Source organism: Opisthocomus hoazin, chromosome 6, assembly GCF_030867145.1.
Source record: "Opisthocomus hoazin isolate bOpiHoa1 chromosome 6, bOpiHoa1.hap1, whole genome shotgun sequence".
Lineage (NCBI taxonomy): Eukaryota > Metazoa > Chordata > Aves > Opisthocomiformes > Opisthocomidae > Opisthocomus > Opisthocomus hoazin.
This window is the reverse complement of record NC_134419.1, coordinates 59,971,372-59,992,285: the sequence shown is the minus strand read 5'-3', so window position 1 is coordinate 59,992,285 and position 20,914 is coordinate 59,971,372. Positions and strand designations below refer to the sequence as shown.

Genomic DNA, 20,914 nt, shown 5'->3' with positions numbered 1-20,914 from the left:
TCATTACATTCCATTTACCAGCTAAAGTGAAATAAAACTGAAGATGGAATGACATTTGTCTCCTCAAATAGAGTTAAATCACTATGTTGCTCTTCCCAGCAATGGTCGCTTAGGGTGCAGTTCCACATTATGATTACTCTTGTGGCAAAGCCAATTTAAGTGGTTCCCACCACATCCTCTTTATACTGTTACACCTTACCACTCTTCAATATTGTCGATTCATATAGTTTCTTTAGAGTATAGCCAAATAAACAGTTGAAATGGCCTATTTTTTTTAAATAGATAAGCAAGCAAACTAGATGTTTCTGCAGGCAGAGTACAGCTGTACAAGCTCTTGAACAGGCATGACTGTTCATGGTTGCAATGCGGGGTGACAAAAGGAGAACAAGTGTTGCTTAAATTGGCTTTGTCAATAAATAATGATATATAGCTGTGCACTTAGAAGCTGCTGTTAAGCCAATACCTTAAAGAAGTTGTTGTTTATCTGATGGTGTGATGAGACTCTGGGTTATATGATCCCTTAACAGTGTATGGGGCTTATATGTTTGAGAGTTTAAAAACTGGTTTTGAAGGAAGTCCTCCATAGCTCTGAGATCTGCAAGTGTGTAGTCTGACCTAGAGCGGTCTGTTGTAGCAGTTGGTTCAAGATATTTGGAGGAAAGCTTTCAGTTAAAGAAGAAACGTTCAAAGGAAATGTGCATTTTAAAGCTCTGTTGTGAAATAGATCCCTTTTGGAATAAGTCTATATGTAAAGTACATACTCTAGATGCGAATTCTAATTTTAGCATAATTTATTCTTTGAGATTTTTTGCATAGATTTCTTGGTGCAGTTGGAGACTTGTCTTTTTACATATGTAATCATTCTAATTTTTTTTTCTCTCTTACTGAGTTAGTTGTCCTAGTGCTGTAGAAATACCACAGCTATGTAACTTCTTGAACTATTTGTTAAATGTTCAAACTAGGTTTGAAACAGTGGTATAAATAGCTTTCTATCAAACATGTGTCTAAGAAGCTAATGTCTGGTAATCAAACCTGTTGTGTTCCAGGCTCGGGAACGTGCTTGGAGAATAGGCCAAAAGAAACAGGTGACTGTGTATAGGCTTCTCACTGCAGGTACTATTGAAGAGAAGATATACCACAGGTCAGTCAGAACGATTCCTTGGATACAGCCGTATGCTCAAGAAAATGTTTGTAGTGAATCTGAGGTGGTGTAACAGTGACATACCTGTGCATGTGCACACATGGCTTGTAACCCCCAACCTTAGTCATGATGGGCATGTCACAGAAAACTTGTAAAAATTTCTCCTGAGAAATGGGCCGTCTTCTAATATTAGACTCACAGCTGCAGGGCTGTGCTGCTGCCTCTCTAGCTCCAAAACCCACATGCTAAATATACCTCATCAATCTGTTCCAGCAGCTGTGTCTAGCACATCCAGAATTCATTGTAAATGAGAGAGTATGAGGCATAGACAGGAAAAAATGAGCCCCTTACTCAGAATGTGAGACTCAACAAATCTGAAATGCAAATTAAAATCAACAAGTTCTTTAGAGTGTCCCTAGGGTAGATAAAGATGTGTGGTACATACATCCATTTACTACTCTGCAAACCCAATTTTGATTTTATTCCCAAATCATTCCAAGGTGAGAGAATTAAATCCCAAGAACCACCAGTCATATTCATGTTATTTTTTCCAAAATGTAACTAAAGCCTTAAAGTGCTTGTATGTATCAATGAAATCTTCTTCGTTGGCTTTCCCATTCAGCTTTCTCAGTAGTTAGCTCCACTCACATGAATTCCAAATGAATGTACATGGGAATCCTCTGCCTAGGCATTGCTCTTTACAACTGGAATATGCTCTTTGAAAATGCAGATGAATGAAAAGCTCTAAATAATGAAATACCCGCACTTACTGAGTGCCTCTTTTAATCTGTTACCACATGGACACAAAGCATCTGCTTTTGGTTGGCTTGCGTCCCTCTGGCATGCTTCTGTTTGAACAACACTGACCACATCAAGAAAGTGGGCTCTACGGGCCAAGAGAGCCATCAGAAATTAATTTATTTCCAGAACAGTGCAGTGGACTTTGAACTTTAAGCAAGTTGTCTTTTCTCTTTGTCTGTGTTTTCTTCCCTGCAAATATGTCATCATCCTTGCAGGAAGCTATGAAGCTCAGTTCATTCTTAAAAACTTTACAGTCTTCTGCTGGGTGCACTACAGTAGCTGGCACCTATATTTAAACTTGTTTTTTAATTGGATTTAAAAATAGTTTGTCTGCTTAGTGCCAGCAGAGCCAAAACCATGATAAAAACACTTCTTGAGAACTGATATCCAGCTTTATTTAGGGATGTATTTTTGTACAGGAAAATAGTGCCTAGAACTTGCAATCAAAAGCTACATAGTACAGATATGGCATAGATTTACCAATACTAGAAGACTTTTTGCAGCTTAGTTCTCCCCAGATTTGTTCCTTTCAGTCCTCTGCAGATGGGGTCTCTTTCTCTTTCTCTCAACCACAAGTCTGATGTCCCTTTTCAGTGGCTGTCATCCAGTCATCACCATCAGACTGAGCTACTCTGCTTTTGATCTCTCCAACCAACTGAACCATTAAAATGTTGTAATTTTAACAAGCTCTTGTTTTTCTTTCAGCAGCTTTCTGATAGTTTTATTGTAATATATGCAAGGTTTTCAATTTTAATGGACAAAAACATATAGCTGTGAAGCTATTTATTACTTAGTTAAGGGATGCCTCATAGGACCTTTCAGTATGGTGGTTACCTATTACGTTATGGAGTTGTTGCAAAACAATAAATCCCTGTGTTTAACAATTTAGTTGGTTGTTTGAAAGTTACTAACTCAAGATTGTCTTTTGGAAACTAATATAATCTTCCCACTGCTTAATTGTTCTGCAGGGTAATGTTTGGGCTTATACTGTTTTCTGTTTAAGCACTGTATTCAGTACTTAAACATAGCTAGACATTGTTTCATGCACAAAGTACTTTTTTTCTTTTTTAGACAAATCTTCAAACAGTTTTTAACGAACAGAGTGCTGAAAGACCCAAAGCAGAGGCGCTTTTTCAAATCAAATTACCTTTATGAACTTTTTACTCTGAGCAGCCCAGATGTGTCTCAGGGGACAGAAACAAGTGCAATTTTTGCAGGTACACATTTTTTCCTATTTAAAAGAAAAAAAAAATGAAGTGTTTGATAAATGGATACTAATTTCATTCATTCCTCAGGTACTGGTTCAGATGTTCAAGTCCCAAAACACCAACTGAAACAGAAACTTGAAAAGCCACCTGATAATGTCACTTCTAAAGGTGATCTCCATCTTACAGAAAGCAGCTTACCAAAGTACAGCAAGTCATCCAATTCCTACTCAACCACCCACATGACAAATACTTGTAAAGCAGAGACAAGCAAGGAAACCACAGGAAATGTGGAAGCCTTTGACCAAAATAGCTATGCGAAAGATAATGCACAAGCTGCTACTAATATAAATTCATTGAATAAAAGCAAGAAAGAAAGCTTGGGAATTGCTGGGAAATCTATGTCCCAGTCATTGCCAGGTGATGCAGAGTCTTCAGAGAATGCCAGGTGTCTGAATGCTGTGGTGGCTAATGAAGTACATGGAACAGCTAATGCAAATGTCAAGGGAGATTTTAGCCTTACATGTGATACAGCTGGCTCTTGGGAAAAGCAGATTGCTAAAACTGAAGATGGGCAATTAGATAATAATCATTATAAATGTACTTCAAAAACAAAGCACAGGGTGGATGCGGTGTCACATGAGAGTCACAAAGATAAGTCTAAGAAGAAACGTCGCAAAGATGCTAAATTTGAAGGGGAGCACATTCCTCATCTAGTGAAACAAAAGCAATACAGAAAGGAGAACAGTGAAGAGGAGGAAGACTCAAAGAAAAATGATGATTATGTATTGGAGAAACTTTTCAAAAAATCAGGTAACTGTTGCTGTTTGTCTGCTCAATAGTGTCAGACTATTTAAGCAGAGGTATATAACACTTACGCAAGTGAGGGAAGGAGCAGTTCTGTTACTCTGATGGTTAGAGCTACAATGCAAAATGTGATTTTATCTATTCTGTTACTGTAGTGAAACATTAAAATGTTCATTGCTGAAATGCTCCGGCTATGAACATGCTAATTACCTTGGCACAAACAGTTCAGACAGATCTACAGCCTTCCAGAAATACTTCTGGATATAGAAGTAATGCAGTGTTTCTTCTGGAAATAAAGATGTAACCAACCGTCATTTACACAAGGGTTTCACTTCTGTCTGTTCTGTCCACAACAATAGAAATGATCGATTTACCCACATAATTGCAAAGTCTGTTGTGAATAATGACCTCATCAGCACACCAGAAGTGGTTTGCTGTCAAATTGATTGTTTAACTGATAGAAGGGGGTTCCCTTATTAGAAATTACTATACTAAAGTGCTGACTATAATCAATCTGAAAAAGGAAAAATGTGACTGTGGCATTCACTGAAGTGGTGAATATTTAATTTTACAGATAACCACGTAAATTAACAGATGTCCTCCTTCATCTTTTCTTGTATCTTCTGGTTTTTAGGGGTACACAGTGTTATGAAGCATGATGCCATTATGGAAGCTTCCACTGCAGATTATGTGCTGGTGGAAGCAGAAGCAAACAGAGTAGCCCAGGATGCCTTAAGAGCCTTAAAAGTCTCTCGACAGCGATGTTTAGGAGCTGCTTCTGGTGTGCCAACCTGGACAGGCATGAGTGGTCTTTCAGGTGCACCATCAGGAATAAAGTAAGATCAGTTCTCGCACTGCTTTTCCAAAAATAGAAGAGTTCCTTAGGATGCTATGGATTTATCTTTTTTTGCACTTGATATTTGCAGTAACATGTATCAAAGTGGAGTTTCATGTTGTATATTTAATAAAGACATGAAGGCACATTACAAGCCTAGGAAGTCTATTCTGAAGTACAAAGAAAGCATTATTTTTGCACAGTAGAGGAGAGTGAGTTTAGCAAAGGGTTCCTGAGAACCCCAAAATGCAAACCCAGTCAGTGTCTTTGGCAAACTATCCTAATCATTTTGAGAAGGATATTTTATGGAGTTAATTCTTTTTGTCGGTTTTTAGGAGTCGGTTTGGGCAAAAAAGAAACTCCATGATACTTTATTCACATTCCACTTGTGCATCACCTGTGAAGAAGTGTAAGGTAAGAGACACAAGCTGATGTTTCTCTTTTAATAGCTGATACATGTGAGATGTTCTTATTTATGTAACAAATATGATTTATACTGTAGATGTCTTGTACCCATTTGCTGTGTGATTATGATTAGATTTTTTTTGCCATATGATTAGAATTTTTAGTTACCTATTAATTTGTTTTTTCATGTTTTGATGTAGCATCTTGATGAGGGCTAATTAGGTACACCAGTTACAAATTGCAGCATGGCCTGGTTATCTGTCTCAAGACCAGCAATGCTTTTCTTCCACTTCCAAAGCTCTAAAGTTGAGACCAGACCATGTTACCTCTTTATTGTGTATTTCAGATGACTAGCTTCTGAGTGTTCATGTTTGTTTAAGTCTAAACAGCAGGCAGATTTTGTTTAACAGATTCTGTAGATCTCACAATCCAACTTTCTCCATAATCTGTATGTTTATTTGCAGAATGCAGATACAACAAAGAAAGAAAATGTAAAGAAGTGCAGTTCCAATGGGCACTTTGATGGAAAATCTGGAGGATCGTCGTCCAGTGCACTGGACTCTTCATCGTTATTAGCGAAGATGAGGGCAAGAAACCACCTTATTTTACCACAACAGACAGGGAATGAGGGAGATGAGAATCATCAGCAAGCACCCACCCCAGCACCGGGTTCAACAGAATATGATGAACTGCTTGTGGATGTGCGTAACTTCATAGCATTCCAGGCCCACACAGATGGCGAAGCTAGCACTCGGGAACTGCTGCATGAATTTGAGTCCAAACTGCCTGTGGCACAGTCCTGTGTCTTTAGAGAACTTCTCCGCAATCTGTGCACCTTCCATAGGAGCCCAAACGGTGAAGGAGTCTGGAGGCTAAAGCCAGAATTCCGGTGACCTTTGCCAAGGGAAGGCATCTGTGTGTGTGCTCAGCCACCACTCTCCTTTCAAAGACTTACTGTTTGTCTTTTAAGATGAGTAATTATTTTGTATTCATGATTTAATGGTTGACTTGAGCAGTCAGTGGTGCTGCACTTGTTGCAGGCTCAGAGCTAACTTAATTTCTGATTCACACTATTTATATGAAAGTGCCATCTACCTCATAGATCAAAAAATAGAAAATATCAGCACCTTTTCTTTAAAAGAAATCTTAATATAAATCGGATGAAGAATGCATACTGACTTTTTATTGCAATAAGAACCATGGGTGTTGCCGTGGGTTGTAAAACTTTTATTGGATTTCTGTGAAATTCCAAGAACTTCTTCCTTGGTTTTCTGTATGTTACTTGAATGGTCATGGGGTGCACAGTGTACCATTTAAAAAAAAAAAAAAAAAAAAAAAAAAGGCAAGGAGGAGGAGACAATAGTGGTCAGCAGGAGAGATTCACTTGTACAGAGAAGTGCATCAAAAACATTGTATGACACTTTCATCAATAGTGAGAATTTTGTTTTAATGTTGGTGCTTTCGTTGTAATGTTCGTGCTTTCATCGTTGCCAGCATCTAGCATATACAGTGTAACTTACATCACTAATTAACTTCGGAAATAATTCTACTGCCACAGAGGTTAAATCACAAAAAATGGAAAGCCTGGCAGGATACTGAGATGACTGACAGTTGATAATTATGGCAAAGTTGTTATATTACGGAAAACCCATTTACCCCGTAATCATCAATTCGGTTACAGTCCCATACACCACTGGCAATTGCTTGGTAGAATATTTCTTACCACTGAGATGACAGTAACTGTTAACATTTGTGATGTGAACTGATAGTTGAAATCACATGAAATGTTGCTGGGTCTCACTGTAATTGACGTCAAAAACTTTCCAGTTCCCTGTTAGCACTTAAAATTTTATACCTTGACAAAGACTGAGATGTTAGTTGGTTAGAGGGGGAATGGCTTCACTGTATTTTACTAAATGTAATCACTTTTGGCCAGAGACATAATTGGAGCATATACAGAGGTTACAAGTCATACCTGTTCTGTAGATAGGGTAAATCTCAGTATTCCTGACAGCCAAACCAGGTCTAATACCCATTTTCTTCCAGAAAGGGAAGGATTTGGATTGTTTGTAGCAAAACCAAGTGCTACATTGCGTCTATCTTCAAGATACTAGTGTGCTATGTAAGGAAATCTTAAGCGGGAAAATACGGATAGATTTTTGAAAAGAAAGCCCCATTCTTGCATCAACATTGAATTACTGAATGGCTTAAACTAGGAACAGTTAAATATGCCCAGTGTCGTTCCTATTCCTAAGCTATTGAAACAAAGGGAAGCTGAGCTACTTTTAGTTTTTTGTTCATGTAAAAGTATTTTGTTTACTTCAAGTGAAAGTACAAATATCGAAAGATGGATGATGAAGCAAGAATACAAACTGTTACTTTGTTCTCGTAAAGCAAGTCTGTAAGATACTTCCAATGGCTTTTCCTCTTGTTTTTGCGCAGTCTTAAAGGATCTGTAGAGATCTGCAAAAAGTGGTGCCTCACTGCTTCAATAACTGGTCAGTTGGCTTTTCAGAGACTGGACCTGGAGAGGGCAGGCAGTCCAAGAATCTGTTTCTTTTCCTCATGGCATTTGAAGGTGGGACTGTTGCACCTTTTCCTGACCTCTCTTTTTCTGATCCCATTTACATTCACTTACATTCCCTCTTTCAGGAGAAAGATGAAACCAAGAATCTAGGCTGCGATTACAAAACACTTCAAAAACCGCAGATCTGTTGATACTACTTAAAATGGATCAGTAAAAGAGTGAAAAAGAAACCAATTTTGCTGTTCTTGCCAAAGCTATAGGGAATTTTAACTTGGTTTGGGTGTCATGCCCCCACGCATCCCTATGCCCCAGGAACAAGCCAGGAATTCAGCTGCCAGCAAGGCTACTGTTGTCACCTTAGCTGTCAGTTCTGGTGTCCCGTTTTATTTACTACTTCCAGTCTTAAAGACATAGTTCCTGTGCTAAGGAAAGTTTGCAGATTCTTGCTGATCTGTTAATGTAAATGAACTTGCATGTGCTTTTTATAAATACTTTGCTTTTATGGACTTATTAAAAAAGCAAAACCAAAAGTCTGTTCTAGAAGTCTTCTTTGGGGGCAGGGGGAAGAATGGGGTGTGGGAGCCATCTTTTCCTGTATAGTGTGGCTCTTGACTAAATCATTTATATTATCTTTAAGTACATTTGCATTGTGCTTACAACTTCAAATTATGCATCGTATCCACTAGATTTTTTCCAGTACTAGCTTTTGTTTTAAGTATTTCATCTCAAAAGTGTATGTGATTAGAGGTCTGCAGGTTGACTTACGGGTAAAAGTTGTTCTGGACTATAATACAGCTGCTATACATTTTAAAGTAGAAGAGTTACTTCAAAATAATCCTACTTTTATTCCATAAAGCATTATCTGGTTTTTTGTTTAGCTTTACCTGTGTAAAGTAAATTCCTTTCACATATTAGAAGAATATCTGAAACAATTCCCGACTAACAATGTTGCATAGACAAACATGTTTACCATTAAATAGTTTATAGATACATAATGTTTTTTAAAAGCTTGTATTTTAGCCTTCTCAGTTTTCAAGTATTCAGTGCTGCAGTTGGTAGTTGCTAATTTATTTGTGTATGATTCCAAAAATCACTCATCTGGAATGCTTGTGTTTTTATAATTTGTTTTCTTACCTCAGTCAAAAGTGGATAAAGAACGATCAAAATACAGATGTTCATTTAGGAATCAGGTTGAGAAAAAAAATCATTAAATCTTATTAAGGAAGGACTTTTCAGCATGAAACAGTGAGTATAATTTTACACTGGAAAAAAAAGTATACCACAAGAACTACTGAAAATTTCTTTCCTGTAAAGATGCTAAAAGCTGAGCACCACGCTACTCCAAGAATGTCATGCCAATGTAGATGATGTGACCTACTACCCACACAGCTCAGGAGACAAATGCAGCTGAACAAAAACCTAGAAAGCTAAATAGCAAAAACCTGAATTGTTCTGTAAGCAGTTATGGGGACTGTGTACACTGTTTGGGTAAAATGTGCTGCACTAGTATCTTAACAGAAGTTAAAACTTACCATAATTGTTCATTCTGGTTTCAAACCATATTTGTAAAGGGGGAGGTAAAAACCTCTTGCTTTATTTAATAAGATGTCCCCCCCCAGTCCTGTTCTCCTTTTACTTTCTTCCAGGTGTTTATTCTCCTGTGTTCATTCTTTTACTGAACACTTAAGTCTGGTATAGCAAACCCACTCATCTCTGGTATAAGAACTAAATTCTGACCTAGAGAAAACAGATTCTGCTAAAGGTTGTAGGTGACTCTTCTGAACAATAATGGCTCCACCACAAAAGAAATATTAGCAAGATGATGAATGGATAGATTGATAGAAATGGTGATTAAAAATGGAGAGGAGTAATTTTAAATCCATAACTTCATACTGTGGCTCAGCCTCTTCTCAAAGGGCTACACCATGTGGAGAATCGAGTCTACTACAACTAATAAATGTTATCCTGAGTAAAGCTGTAGAGAATTGGGCTCTAAGTTTTGGCTTCAGATGGTAGTCAACTATAGACAGTTGTACTCAAGTCACAAGGTCACCTTTGCTTTGGATTCCAAGATCACTAAACTGGGCTAATTCTGACTATCTTCCAATAGTGCAGTTCTCTGCCTTTGAAGAAGCTACAACAGAAGGGACAAGACTTTCAAAAGGACTTGATGGGCTTTTTGTTGTTGTTCATAAAATCTTGCAGAACTTCCCTTCTTTGAGCTACTGAGTCATTAGGACTAAGAAGTTTCCAGTTCCTCAGCTGTTGTGAATACAGCTCCACTGACATGGATGGGCTGATGCGGTTCCTGAAGGACCTAGCCTTCTTCAGAGCCAAAATGCATGTTATCTTTGATTGAAACAGCCACAGAACAGTTTCTGTGTGCTTATTGATATTGCTGTATGGAAAGGACATTTAGAGGTGAGTTGCGTTCCTAAAAAGGGATAGCCTGTTGCACAGGTATTTGGTTGATTTTCATAAAGAATGATATTGCGGGCTCCATTTTTGGCTGAACTCCAGATACAGTTTGAGACATGCTTTTCAAAAACCATGAAGACATGCGATGACAATGATTTTTAGTAGCCATCTGAAGAGACCTTTATGTCTTGATTCCGCAGTTGTGTGAGAAGTGCACTTGGTTATATCAATGTTAGTCTGCAATTGAATGAGGGCTTTTTTTCCCATCTACCAGTTGACTCAGTTGGGTAGTGAATGAATACTGCCAGTACCTGTAATGCCCCATCACTAGTATGTAAGGAAAAAGCTCTTCACAGAGGGAGAATGTTTGGCATTTGCTACAACTGAGCAGATACACAAAATTTGTTCAGTAAATGATACTACTGTGTAACAGCATGAAAATGACAGCATTGGTGAGGAGGGAGGGAATTTTCTAATAGATTTTAAAATGTTACACATTGATACCTATTAAACAAAAATCCACATATAATGATATACCATACTTTCCCAGTGACAAAGATTTCCAGGCAGGCACCAGGTAACTAGAAAAAGCAGTATGAAAGTTTCTGTTACAGAATGTATCCTTCAGGGAAAGCTGTCATAGGAAGCAGTAATTTAAGCAAATAATTTGACAAAACAGTCTTAGAGAAAACAGTAACTTGACTAATGTTCTTTCAAAAGAGTAACACTTCCCTCCAACATAAAATAATTTTATTTCTAAAAGAACAAACTGAGTAGATGAATAATCAAACTGGTAGGATAATACCTGACTTGCATTCTTTTTGCATACTGCTGTGATTCCTATGTCAAATCTAGTAATAACAGATTAAGCAGTTTTCTCTCGTGGAGGGAGGAGGTGTTGAGGAACAGCCATATCTCAGTGGTTCATCAAGGAAGGACGATGCAGTGTCTCTTGTGCTGGTGGTGGCTGTGCTTTCTCAGATGATACATAAAGATGATGAAAGATTAGATGTGAAGAGACCACCTAGCAGCTTTATCCAAAGTTGGCTTACTCCGAATGTATGAGCCAAGAAATTACTTAAATCATGAGGAAAAATTAGGAAGAAATTAGTTAAGTAGCATAGTCACTGAGATGGTTTAAAATGTGGAGTAATCTACCTGTTTTCTTTTTTAGGAGCAGGGAGATCTGGATTCTCCTGCTATAAACCTCTGGGTAACCCTGGATGCAGTACTATACTGTCTCTGCTGCATTGGTTTTCCCATCTGATGGATGCAGTCTTTCAGGGAAGGCCAGAAATCTTTAAAGTCCTTTGGAAACGCTTCAGGAAATGATAGCACAGTACAAAGAAATCCTGGTTGGAAAAACAGAGGTAATATGGCATCTTATTGTCTAGATCATTAATTCAGCAACTGTAGTTTACACAAAACTATTATACAAAATTGCTGATAGTCCAGTTTTTGAACGGCTTGAGTAGTGCACATGTCTTGGAGTCAGGATGTGCTGGCAAGTCTGCACTTGGGAGTTTATCTCCTCTGGGAGAGGTATTTATATATTAGATACATGGTAAAAACACTCTCTGCTACTTAGGGCCATTTATAACTTCCATGTTCTAACATTCAAGCTAAATGCTGAATATACGCTTACTAACTCAGTGGCTCTGTCCATCTACCCAGCCCTCAAGGGATTGCTATGCTACTCTCTGGGGTGACGTCAACACTCCTACTTCACGCAATATTGCTGATGTGGTACAGTCCTGTTACTTCAGCTGAGACTTCGAAGATGAAGATTTCCTTAGTAATTCTTAACTTCTGTTGGCGACCCTGGTTTTGCTGCCTCTGCTATCATTAAAGGCAAAGAGAAGTCTGACATCTTTCACACAAGGGTCATTCCTCTTTTCTTTTTAAATGGGTCTGAGATAGCTGCTATGAAGCGAGTGAAATGCCTTGTGTTCCTGCTCCCTGCCAGCAAAAGCCGCAGTGAAGACTGCAGTGTATCACTGCTGTGTTCAGGGAGCAGAAAACTACCTCTTTTTTTTTTTTTTTTCTTCTTTCCAGAAAGAAGAGATCTGTAGTGAGTTACTAAACTAGGAACCACAGAACCTGCGCAGAGAGTGTACGGCGAAGCGTCAGGCAGCTGCGTTGAGGAAGAAGCAACTTCCAGCCTGCTCTATCCACTAGTTTTCTAATTGTGTTAACGTGAAATTAATGGGAGAAGGGAGAGCTGAGCTCTTTATTTCTGAATGACAGGGTTAGATTTGCATTTAAGTCCAAACTTGCTAAGGTTCTGAAATGCACAGTGAACTAAATTTTGCTCTTCCCACTACTGATACCATGTGATAACTGTGCTTTTTCAGTATTGCTGTCCCATATTAATTATAACGGCATCAAAGATGATGTGTCAGGCCACATAATAAATCTCACTGTTCTTACCCATAAGCTACACCTGAAAGCCAGATGATTTTGAACTCTTCAGACCCTCCAAGCCATTTATCCAGTCATTTGAGAGAGGGAGAAGGAAAATACCAATGCTGAACTCCTTAGAGAATCCACCTAAAATTTTAAGTTGTTAACTATCATAGTTCCCTACAGATTCCCTGCTTTTCCTGGGATCCCAAAGCTGCACTGTTCACAACATATAAGTTGCGAGAACCTATTTTTATTGTACAGAACAGGGAGGTTGAAGCCTTGCACTAATTGCAAACCAGTATGTAGTATCACCAGTGGAGCTATGACCAGCTCCTGCCTAAGGCTTACATAAGTGGTGAGTCATACAGTCTTAGGAAAGAATAGGGAGCAAGGCTTTCATTATGTTGTGTGCCTAATCAGAAATATGAAAATAAAAGAACACAGCACTCTGTGGGTTACGTTTGGCTAACTGTAGGCTGGAATTTCTGCCGTTGCACTACTATGATTGAGACATTTTGTTGTTTGTGGTCCCAGCTTATATTAAACAGAGAGGATTTTTTCATAAATCTTTGCCTCTAGGGCAGAGTTAAGGTTGTTTGGGAACCCTAGCTATGTGTTTCCAGACATTAATGTCTGGAAGCAGCACCATGAGAGTAAAAATTGAGGTATATGCCTGGAGAGAATACTAGGAGTAAATGAAGAGGCCCAAGGGCAGGGTAGGGTTTGTAAGGATAAGCGTGTGAAGAAGCAGTGGAGTTGGAAGCAAAGCTTTTAGGATGACAGAAAAACAGTCTGGTGATGATTTCTCGTATTTTACTAGTCTCTTTCCATGCTCTCAGGCAGGTAGCTGAATGGATATTACTTTATCCAGCACTGCTCTTAGCCGTGACCTGAGATATCTACAGCCCTTAGAAGACAACTGGAAAGTTTTGAGGATCAAAGGAGCTTTATGTGCAGCAACAGTGCTCTTTACACTGGTCTGATTAACCCATCACTGCTTCTGATTTTGCTCCATCAGTCCTCTGCACCTCATGTGGCAAACTGGATCAGCAAGCTTGTCTCCTGGTGAAAAAAACCTAGCAATAATGACCATCCAATTTTTTTTTTCAAACGTGGCTACAATTGCTGAAGGCTGGAATGACTGACAGAAGGAAAGAGTCTGGAGCTGGAGCCGCATGGCCAAGTGTCCTAGGAATTTCAGCTTTAGAGCAGCAAAAGGTGAGTGCTTCCTGTAACAGAGCTGTTTGAACAATCCAGATTAAACCTTTTTTTTCTTCAAATGGCTAATTTTGGAGTGTGTGGAGCTGCAGCCCCTTTGTCACCACCTCACTGCCCTGTGGCCCCACACGCTTGGCCAGCGCAGGGTCTCCTGGCTGACACGGCGTGCCAAAGCTGAGGAGCCAGGGGATGTTTCCGCCTGCCCCGTGACCCATGTCCTGGGAAGGGGGGACGGGGCCCAGTGGCACAAGCAGAGCAGGCGCTGCTGCCTGGACCGTCAGGAGTGTGCAATGGCTCCTCAGTAAGCTGCCAGACTGCCTTAACAAGGACTATTACATGCAAGATGTTTAGCGTTGGGTCGCTTTGTTTTCCGTTGTTTCTGGTTTTTTTGGGGGGCCGGGGCAGGTGGAACTCCGTTCACCAACCAAAGGGGAGAAAAAAGGCAAATGACGGAAAGCTGGTTCAGTCTGGGAATCGTGTAAGCCTTAACACGGCTCTTCAGAACGCGCCTGCCTCCCCCCACCCCTGATGGCCTGGGGGCTCGGGGACCCTCGCCGCCCGGCCCCGGCGAAGCCCGGCCCCCGTCCCGAAGCCCTCCCGCGGGGCCGGAGCCAGGGCCCCGGTACCCGCCGGCTGCGGCCCGCCCCGGGAGCGCTGCGGAGCGGAGCGGGGCGGCCGCCGGGCTCACGCGCTTCTTCAGGTGTGCGTTACTGCTGGCAACGACCGGGACCGGCGCCCGGGACCAGCGACGCCCCAACCAAGGCTCTTGGAAAAGTGCCTTTAAAGAACACGATGTTCACAAGCGCGGTTTCCTGGGCAGAGGCCGGCCTTCCCCTGCGAGCGGCAGCCATGCCTAGCGCGGCCCACCGCCGCTCCCCGGCCCTCTGATGCTAACGAGCCGGCGGCGATGCCCCATCCAGCCTTTAACGGGCCTTAATGGCCCGGGCGAGGCGCAGCCGCCCACCCCCCGGGCAAGCGGCCGCCGGGGCTGAGCGCCCTGCCCAGCGCTCCGCGCACTCGCCTCGCCGCCCTCAGCCTCGGCGGGCCGGGGCCCACGGAAGGGCCGCTGCCCCCTCACCCCGCTGCGGCCGCGGGGCACCCGAGGCGGCCTTCCCGCGCCAGCGCCGCCGGCCATGGCGGCCCGCCGGCTGTGGCTGGGCCTGGCCTGGCTGCTGGGCCTGGCCTGGCTGCTGAGCCTGCCGGCGGCGAGCGGCCTGCCCCTGGCCCCCGGCCCGCGGGACGAGGTGCTGGCGGCGGCCTTGCAGCGCCTGCGGGAGGTCTTCGACATCGAGGAGCTGCCGCCCGACGTCCTGCCCCGCAAGAAGCCGCCCCAGTTCATGGTGGATCTCTTCAACAAGGTGGCCGACGCCAACGGCATCACCCGCGCCCCGGGGCTGCTGGAGGGCGACGTGGTGCGCAGCTTCGAGGACCGAGGTGGGCCGGGGCCGGGCTGAGAGGCGAGGTCCCCGCGGCCGAGCGGCCCCTTCCCGGCCCGCTCCGGGCCTCCCCTGCGGGCTGGAGCGTAGCCGGCAGCTGCTGCGGGGAACGCGGGGCCGCGGCTTGTTTTGGGGGGTCTTGCGTTGTTGCTAAAGAAGGCTCTTTCCCAGTTCACGTGGACCAGTACCGCTTCTACTTCGACATCAGCGCGATGGAGAAGGGCGAGCAGATGCTGAAAGCCGAGTTCAGGGTCTTCAAGCTGAAGAGGAAGCATGTGGCTAGCAGGTCGGACGTGAAACACTTCTGCAAAGTAAGTGGGGAAATGATCTGTCAGTTAAACACTTGCTTGTGCTTTCATTGTTTATAATACTGTAAATGAGGACTGCAACCACTTACCATATAAACATGCTTTGGACTAGATGACCCACAGAGGTCCCTTCCAACCCCTACTATTCTGTGATTCTGTGATTCTGTGATTGTCATCCTCACCTTTTTCCTTGTCTCCGGTGTGCAAAGCAGCAAAGCAAAGGCTTTGGCAGTATGCTGTCCTCTGCGCACTGTGGCAGTGAGCTGCCCCTAAAGATACCTGTGTCAGCCCTGCCTCAAACCATACCGTACTTCTCTGGGGGTTGAGATGCCATGGAATTTGAATCGCAATTTATCTGCTTGAGCTGCTCTAAAAATAATAATAACAATCAGGGGTTCACATGAAGACAGAGCACGTGAGGGCTCCGATGTTGAGTGTACCTGTTCCTTTGGTAAAAGGCAGGAATGGACGTTTTGCAAACCTCAAGACGAAGATGCAGAGGAACGGAATGCTTTTGTGGTATTAGATGTTCAAAACAGAAAGAAAAGGGAAGGTCAGGATATTTTTCTATAGTGTCCAACAGTCTAGTATCCTGTCTCTGAACACATCTAGAAGTAGATGTATGTCTCTGTCTTGTTAAATTGTCCAAAAACTAGTTTTTATTTGGTTTGGAATAATAGTATGGTTTTCCAGCTATGATGTGGCAGAAACACGTATAATCTTCATCCTCCTTGTCTTGCTAGAACAGTTGTCTGTTTTCACTTACTGTTTTGTTGTATGGTTCTCATCGAGGTGGAAGTGTATGAGCTCCTGGAGAGTGGAAGCAAGCCACAAAAAAAACATCTCATTGCATCAAGATTGTTGTCCCTGTATACAGAAGGCTGGGAAGTATTCAACGTCACACAGACAGTAAGCAGAGAATTCTGATTTAATTTTAATTCTGAATCTCTTAAGATGACAGTTAGCTTGTAATGCCAGCATTGCCCTTGTGCTGGGTTTTGTGGTCAATTCAAACTGAAGGACAGCAGCAGAGGGAGGAGCTTTCTCTCTATGCTTAAAAATACAGCTGGTGCTACCTGAATTAAAGGAGAAAAGTTTATGTACTGCTGGCAGCACAGGTATGATGAGAGCAAAGTAACCCAAACCCAGTCGATAGGAAAGACATCAGGGGAAGTATGTCATTGTGATTAAAACATGTTAGTCCTTAGGCTGCCAAAGGAGATGGCATTGATTGTATGCTAAGAGTAGGCTTTAATTTATCCTGTTTATTCTGATGACATTACTACAGAGCAGACATGCAGTGTGCTTTAACGTTATGTTTTTGGAATTTACCATGGTTGGATTGTTTCTCATTTAACTACCTCTATAGACTTCGTTATTTGTTAGTTTCAAGATTTGTTTTGTAGATATCCTTAAACTATAACAGTACGTGAATGCCTTTCCATAGCAAAAGACCGAACGTGGTTTAAAACAAACAGTGTCTTGGGTCTGAATCTGTACTCAGACAGTCTTTTTTGTTGCCTCAGCTTTATGATCAGACTGAACAGCATGCTTGGATGAGTGGCTGAGTTACATCTTAAGTCAGGATAGTCCTGCTTGAGAATGGCCTGGCCTTATCTGCTAGTTTGTAATTATAACAATTAGATAAAGTAAATTTGCTTGACTGCAAGTTAATTTCTTCAAATGCCGTGTTTGTTAGATTTAAATGAGTTTTAAATGGTATGGAAAGTCTGGAGAGTTCATATTATTCTGTTATTAAGATAGCTGTGAAAAATAAATCCCTGGCTAAAGTCAGAGAAGATATATTTTAATTTTAACTCCTAGACTCAGCTGTTTACTAATACATTCTCTGAAATTAATTATCTTCCTGTAAATGTAGCTTTGGGGAATGTGTGTGGTATTTTGTATTTTTAAATGTTGAATTACTGGTTTAAATATTAAAGTCAATGAGTCTCAGCTATGCAGTTACCTCAGTTCTGTCATAGTATATGTGCTTATGCTCTCATAGCTTGTCGCCTGTTCCTTTTTCTTAATATAAATATTTCTTAACCGTAATGCTGTAATAAGAATATTGAAACAATATTTTTTCATTTCCCTGTCATTACCAGGTTTCCAAATGGGTTGGAAACAGCAGGTCCAACCATGGCTTTTTGATAACTACAACACATGTATTCAACAATAGAATTGAGCACAACCAGGTTAAGTTTGCTAAAAGCCACGGTGCTTTGCAGGAGAGTAGGAATGCTCTCCTTGTCCTCTTCACCAACAGTAACAAACGGAGATCTTCCAGCTTTGTACCCTCTTCCACAAGTAAGTTCACACAAAAGCAGCAGCTATGTGTTAGAATATGAATTCCCTGTTCATCTTCTGTTACCTGCTGCTGCCTCATGTATATCTAATCTCAGTATTTACTTGCAACGTTGAACAGGTTTGAAGTTCAGCTTTGTCACTGATCAGAGTTTGATTTGATAGTTCTTGCTAGTAGATCACCCGGCATCCAAAGTTGCCTCTCCCTGCAGAAGAACTGTGTTTTCCGGAAATACTCATGAAGCCTAGGGAGAATCTGGTTTATTTTGTTTGTAGAGGGGTAGGAGTTCTATTTTTTGTAATTACTGTTTATATTGTTTTTGTGGTGGTGAAGTTTGCATGAAAATTGTAGATTAGGTTTAGGCTAAAAAAACTCTGACCTGGAAAACTTTGTGAATATGCTGGTAAAGCAACTGTAAGTAGAGTTATTAAGTGCAGTTTTCAAGAGTGGAAGAAGTTGTTAAATAAGCAATTTAAACCTCTCTGTCCTTGGCTTGGTTTTTAAGCACCCATTTAACTTCAGTGACTAATTAGTATTGTGACTAAAGGCTGCTTTCATCAAAAGACAACGCCCTCATCCCTCAAATTACAAAACACAGTGTCTCCCAGTGGTCTTCCAGTAAAACTTACTAAGGCTGGATTTTAGAGCAAAGAGCAAAAGGTGGGAGGAGAGGCAAAAATAATTCTGGTTTGAGTTTGCAGAGTTTTCTGGTAAAGGATTGTATTTGCATATTAGAAAGAAACTGGGTAGCATCAGTATTAACAAGTAGGTGGTGAAATTGATTGAAAACAAAAATGAGGCTGGCCTGTTTATTTTTTGTTTCCAGAGAAAATGTTTATAGTGAAATTCTAGATCCCAGTTTAACAAGCATCAAGCTCTGGATGGGATACTGTGCCAGGAAACGGATACCCATTTCTCAGTGAAGAAACTCCCTAGATCTGCCCATTGTTTGGGATCAGTGAATCTGCACAGGTTGTTCTTCTACCAGCCTGTGTATCAGTGGTTTTCAGCCTCTGTACATGGGTCTTCAGGTCTCCAAGGACATTTATCAAAGCTTCTCAGAAGATACTTTAAGAAAGCAAACCTTTTGTCAGTGAGCTTCTAGCAGAGTTCCATAAATGTGGTCATTTTTTTCAGATCCAAAAATTGAAAAATATTTTTAAAAATACTACTTTACAGGAACATGCTCTGTTTTGCATGCATATGGGTAGAGTTCCTGGGAGGAGAATACTGGAGAGAGAAAAAGGCTGCGATCTCCACCCTCTGTTAGCACTGCTCATCATGATGTGTGTTGTAGGAGTGGTCATATAAAGACCATTGATACCACTCTGAACAGATTCAGGCCTAAAAAGAGCCTGTGTAGTTCACTGGATGCATTTAGTGTATTATTGAGCTTTTCCTTTATACTTCTGCTGAATTGGGGCCTTTCAGGCTACAAAGTGAAACACAAGATTGGGCAGTTTTTCAAATATGACTGAAATGGCAATTGAATACACACCCCTTGTGGTATTTTCACGGTTTGAGAGTTATTTTTAAATCTACTCTGAAGACTTTGATGTAGGTTTAAGGAATAGACTTTCATGCAGAATACTGTACTTAGGAAATGAATTTCTTTTGAGAAAGACTAACATGCAACTTTCTTTCAGAACCAGAGATGAACCCTGCCAAAAATGATGCTTCAGGCGAGCCTCATGAAACTCAGATCATTGAAAGCAGCAAAGCAAGCATGAGCAGGAGACCTCGAGCTGCTGCAGTCCATTCTGCCAAAAGCCAGGTAACAGCATGTCATCGAAGGGAACTCTACGTTGACTTCCGTGCTATTGGCTGGTCAGGATGGATTATTTACCCAAGCGGATACAATGCATTTTATTGCAGAGGATCCTGTCTCTTCCCCTTAGGGGAAAGTCTAAATGCAACAAACCATGCTACAGTTCAGTCCATAGTGCATACACTTAAACTGTCTCAGGATGTCAGCACGCCCTGCTGTGTGCCAGATGACTTGAAGTCCCTCAATCTTCTCTACTTTGATGACAAAGAGAATGTGGTCCTTAAAAATTATAAAGACATGGTGGCAACAAGGTGTGGTTGTCATTAGTAGGACCTTTTTTTGTCTGCGTTTGGTGTGCACCTGAATTCAGTTCCCCATTGAAGATACCAAGGGGAACGGCATTTTGGATTATGGGACAGGAGGGCCAGAAACTCAGCTGTGCTTCAAATCCTCCCCTCACCATGGCTGTGTGGAAAGGCATTTAAGACTGGCTTTCAAAGAGAAGCGGCCTTCTGGAAAGTATGCTGACCTGCACAGGGAACTTGTTGAGAGCCTGTACGCCAGAGGAAACCATTAAAGACAGGAACTTGCTATGTGAAGGAGTTGAAACACGTTGAGTTGAGCATTCAAATTAAGGTCTTGTTCTGTATATTGAGCCTCAGCATTTCCTATGCTTTGACACGCGTGGTATCCTGCCTCAATCCAGGTTAGGGGTCCAGGTCTCTTAGTAACGCAGCATTACTTGGTTTTGACTGCATGATCCGATCAGGGTGTACACTCCTACACAGAGCTTTCAGGGAAAGTGCCCAGAGCTGATCTCAGAGGCCTCTTCCATCTGCAGCTCATGCATTACCCGGAAAGGCACTTCTTCCCACTGTTCTTTATGCAGCTCTACCAAATGCAGAGACGTCTTTGTAAGTCCTCCTGGGACTTTCTAGCCAATCTGAGGGAACACATTGGTCAGTATTTGTCTGGGAATCAGCAAACTTGGCTTCCAACGCAGGAACACATCTCTGTGAGATGAAGGGTCAGCCAGTGCCCCTCTCTGTGAAATCATTCTCTTCCGCCATGGTGTGCTGTGGCTGTTAGGCTGCGTGACAGCAGAGGTTGCCTTTGTGTATTTATACAGTGGCTGTACAATTGAATCCTAAGCTTGGGTCATAATCCCCATAGTTTAGCAGGAAGAAAGAAGACCACTAAGCTTTGGAGGCCTGTGAGAACTTGCTGGGTGCTGGCCTGGTCCTGTGTCTGAGGCAAGACTGATGGAAGGTACTCACTGATTCCCTTCCATTCTTCCTTGAAGAACAGGACATAGACTTGGAAGGGGCCCC

General features: G+C 41.7%; 2 protein-coding genes across 2 annotated transcripts in view; both read left to right on the top strand.

Annotated features, from left to right (window-relative positions):
* ERCC6 (ERCC excision repair 6, chromatin remodeling factor) overlaps positions 1-8,222 on the top strand; it is a 48,045-nt gene extending 39,823 nt beyond the window's left edge. Inside the window, 6 exon segments of the mRNA XM_075423386.1 lie at positions 1,047-1,141; positions 3,014-3,159; positions 3,238-3,960; positions 4,589-4,790; positions 5,125-5,203; positions 5,659-8,222. Coding sequence (XP_075279501.1) covers positions 1,047-1,141; positions 3,014-3,159; positions 3,238-3,960; positions 4,589-4,790; positions 5,125-5,203; positions 5,659-6,087 — 1,674 coding nt within the window. The 3' untranslated portion in view covers positions 6,088-8,222.
* A 6,674-nt stretch (positions 8,223-14,896) lies between these two features.
* Positions 14,897-19,910, top strand: LOC104330458 (bone morphogenetic protein 2). Its single transcript, XM_075424187.1, has 5 exons — positions 14,897-15,197; positions 15,371-15,510; positions 16,300-16,416; positions 17,616-17,817; positions 19,462-19,910. The coding sequence occupies exons 1-5, from the start codon at positions 14,897-14,899 to the stop codon at positions 19,908-19,910; spliced, it is 1,209 nt and encodes a 402-aa protein (XP_075280302.1).
* Positions 19,911-20,914: the final 1,004 nt, after the last annotated feature.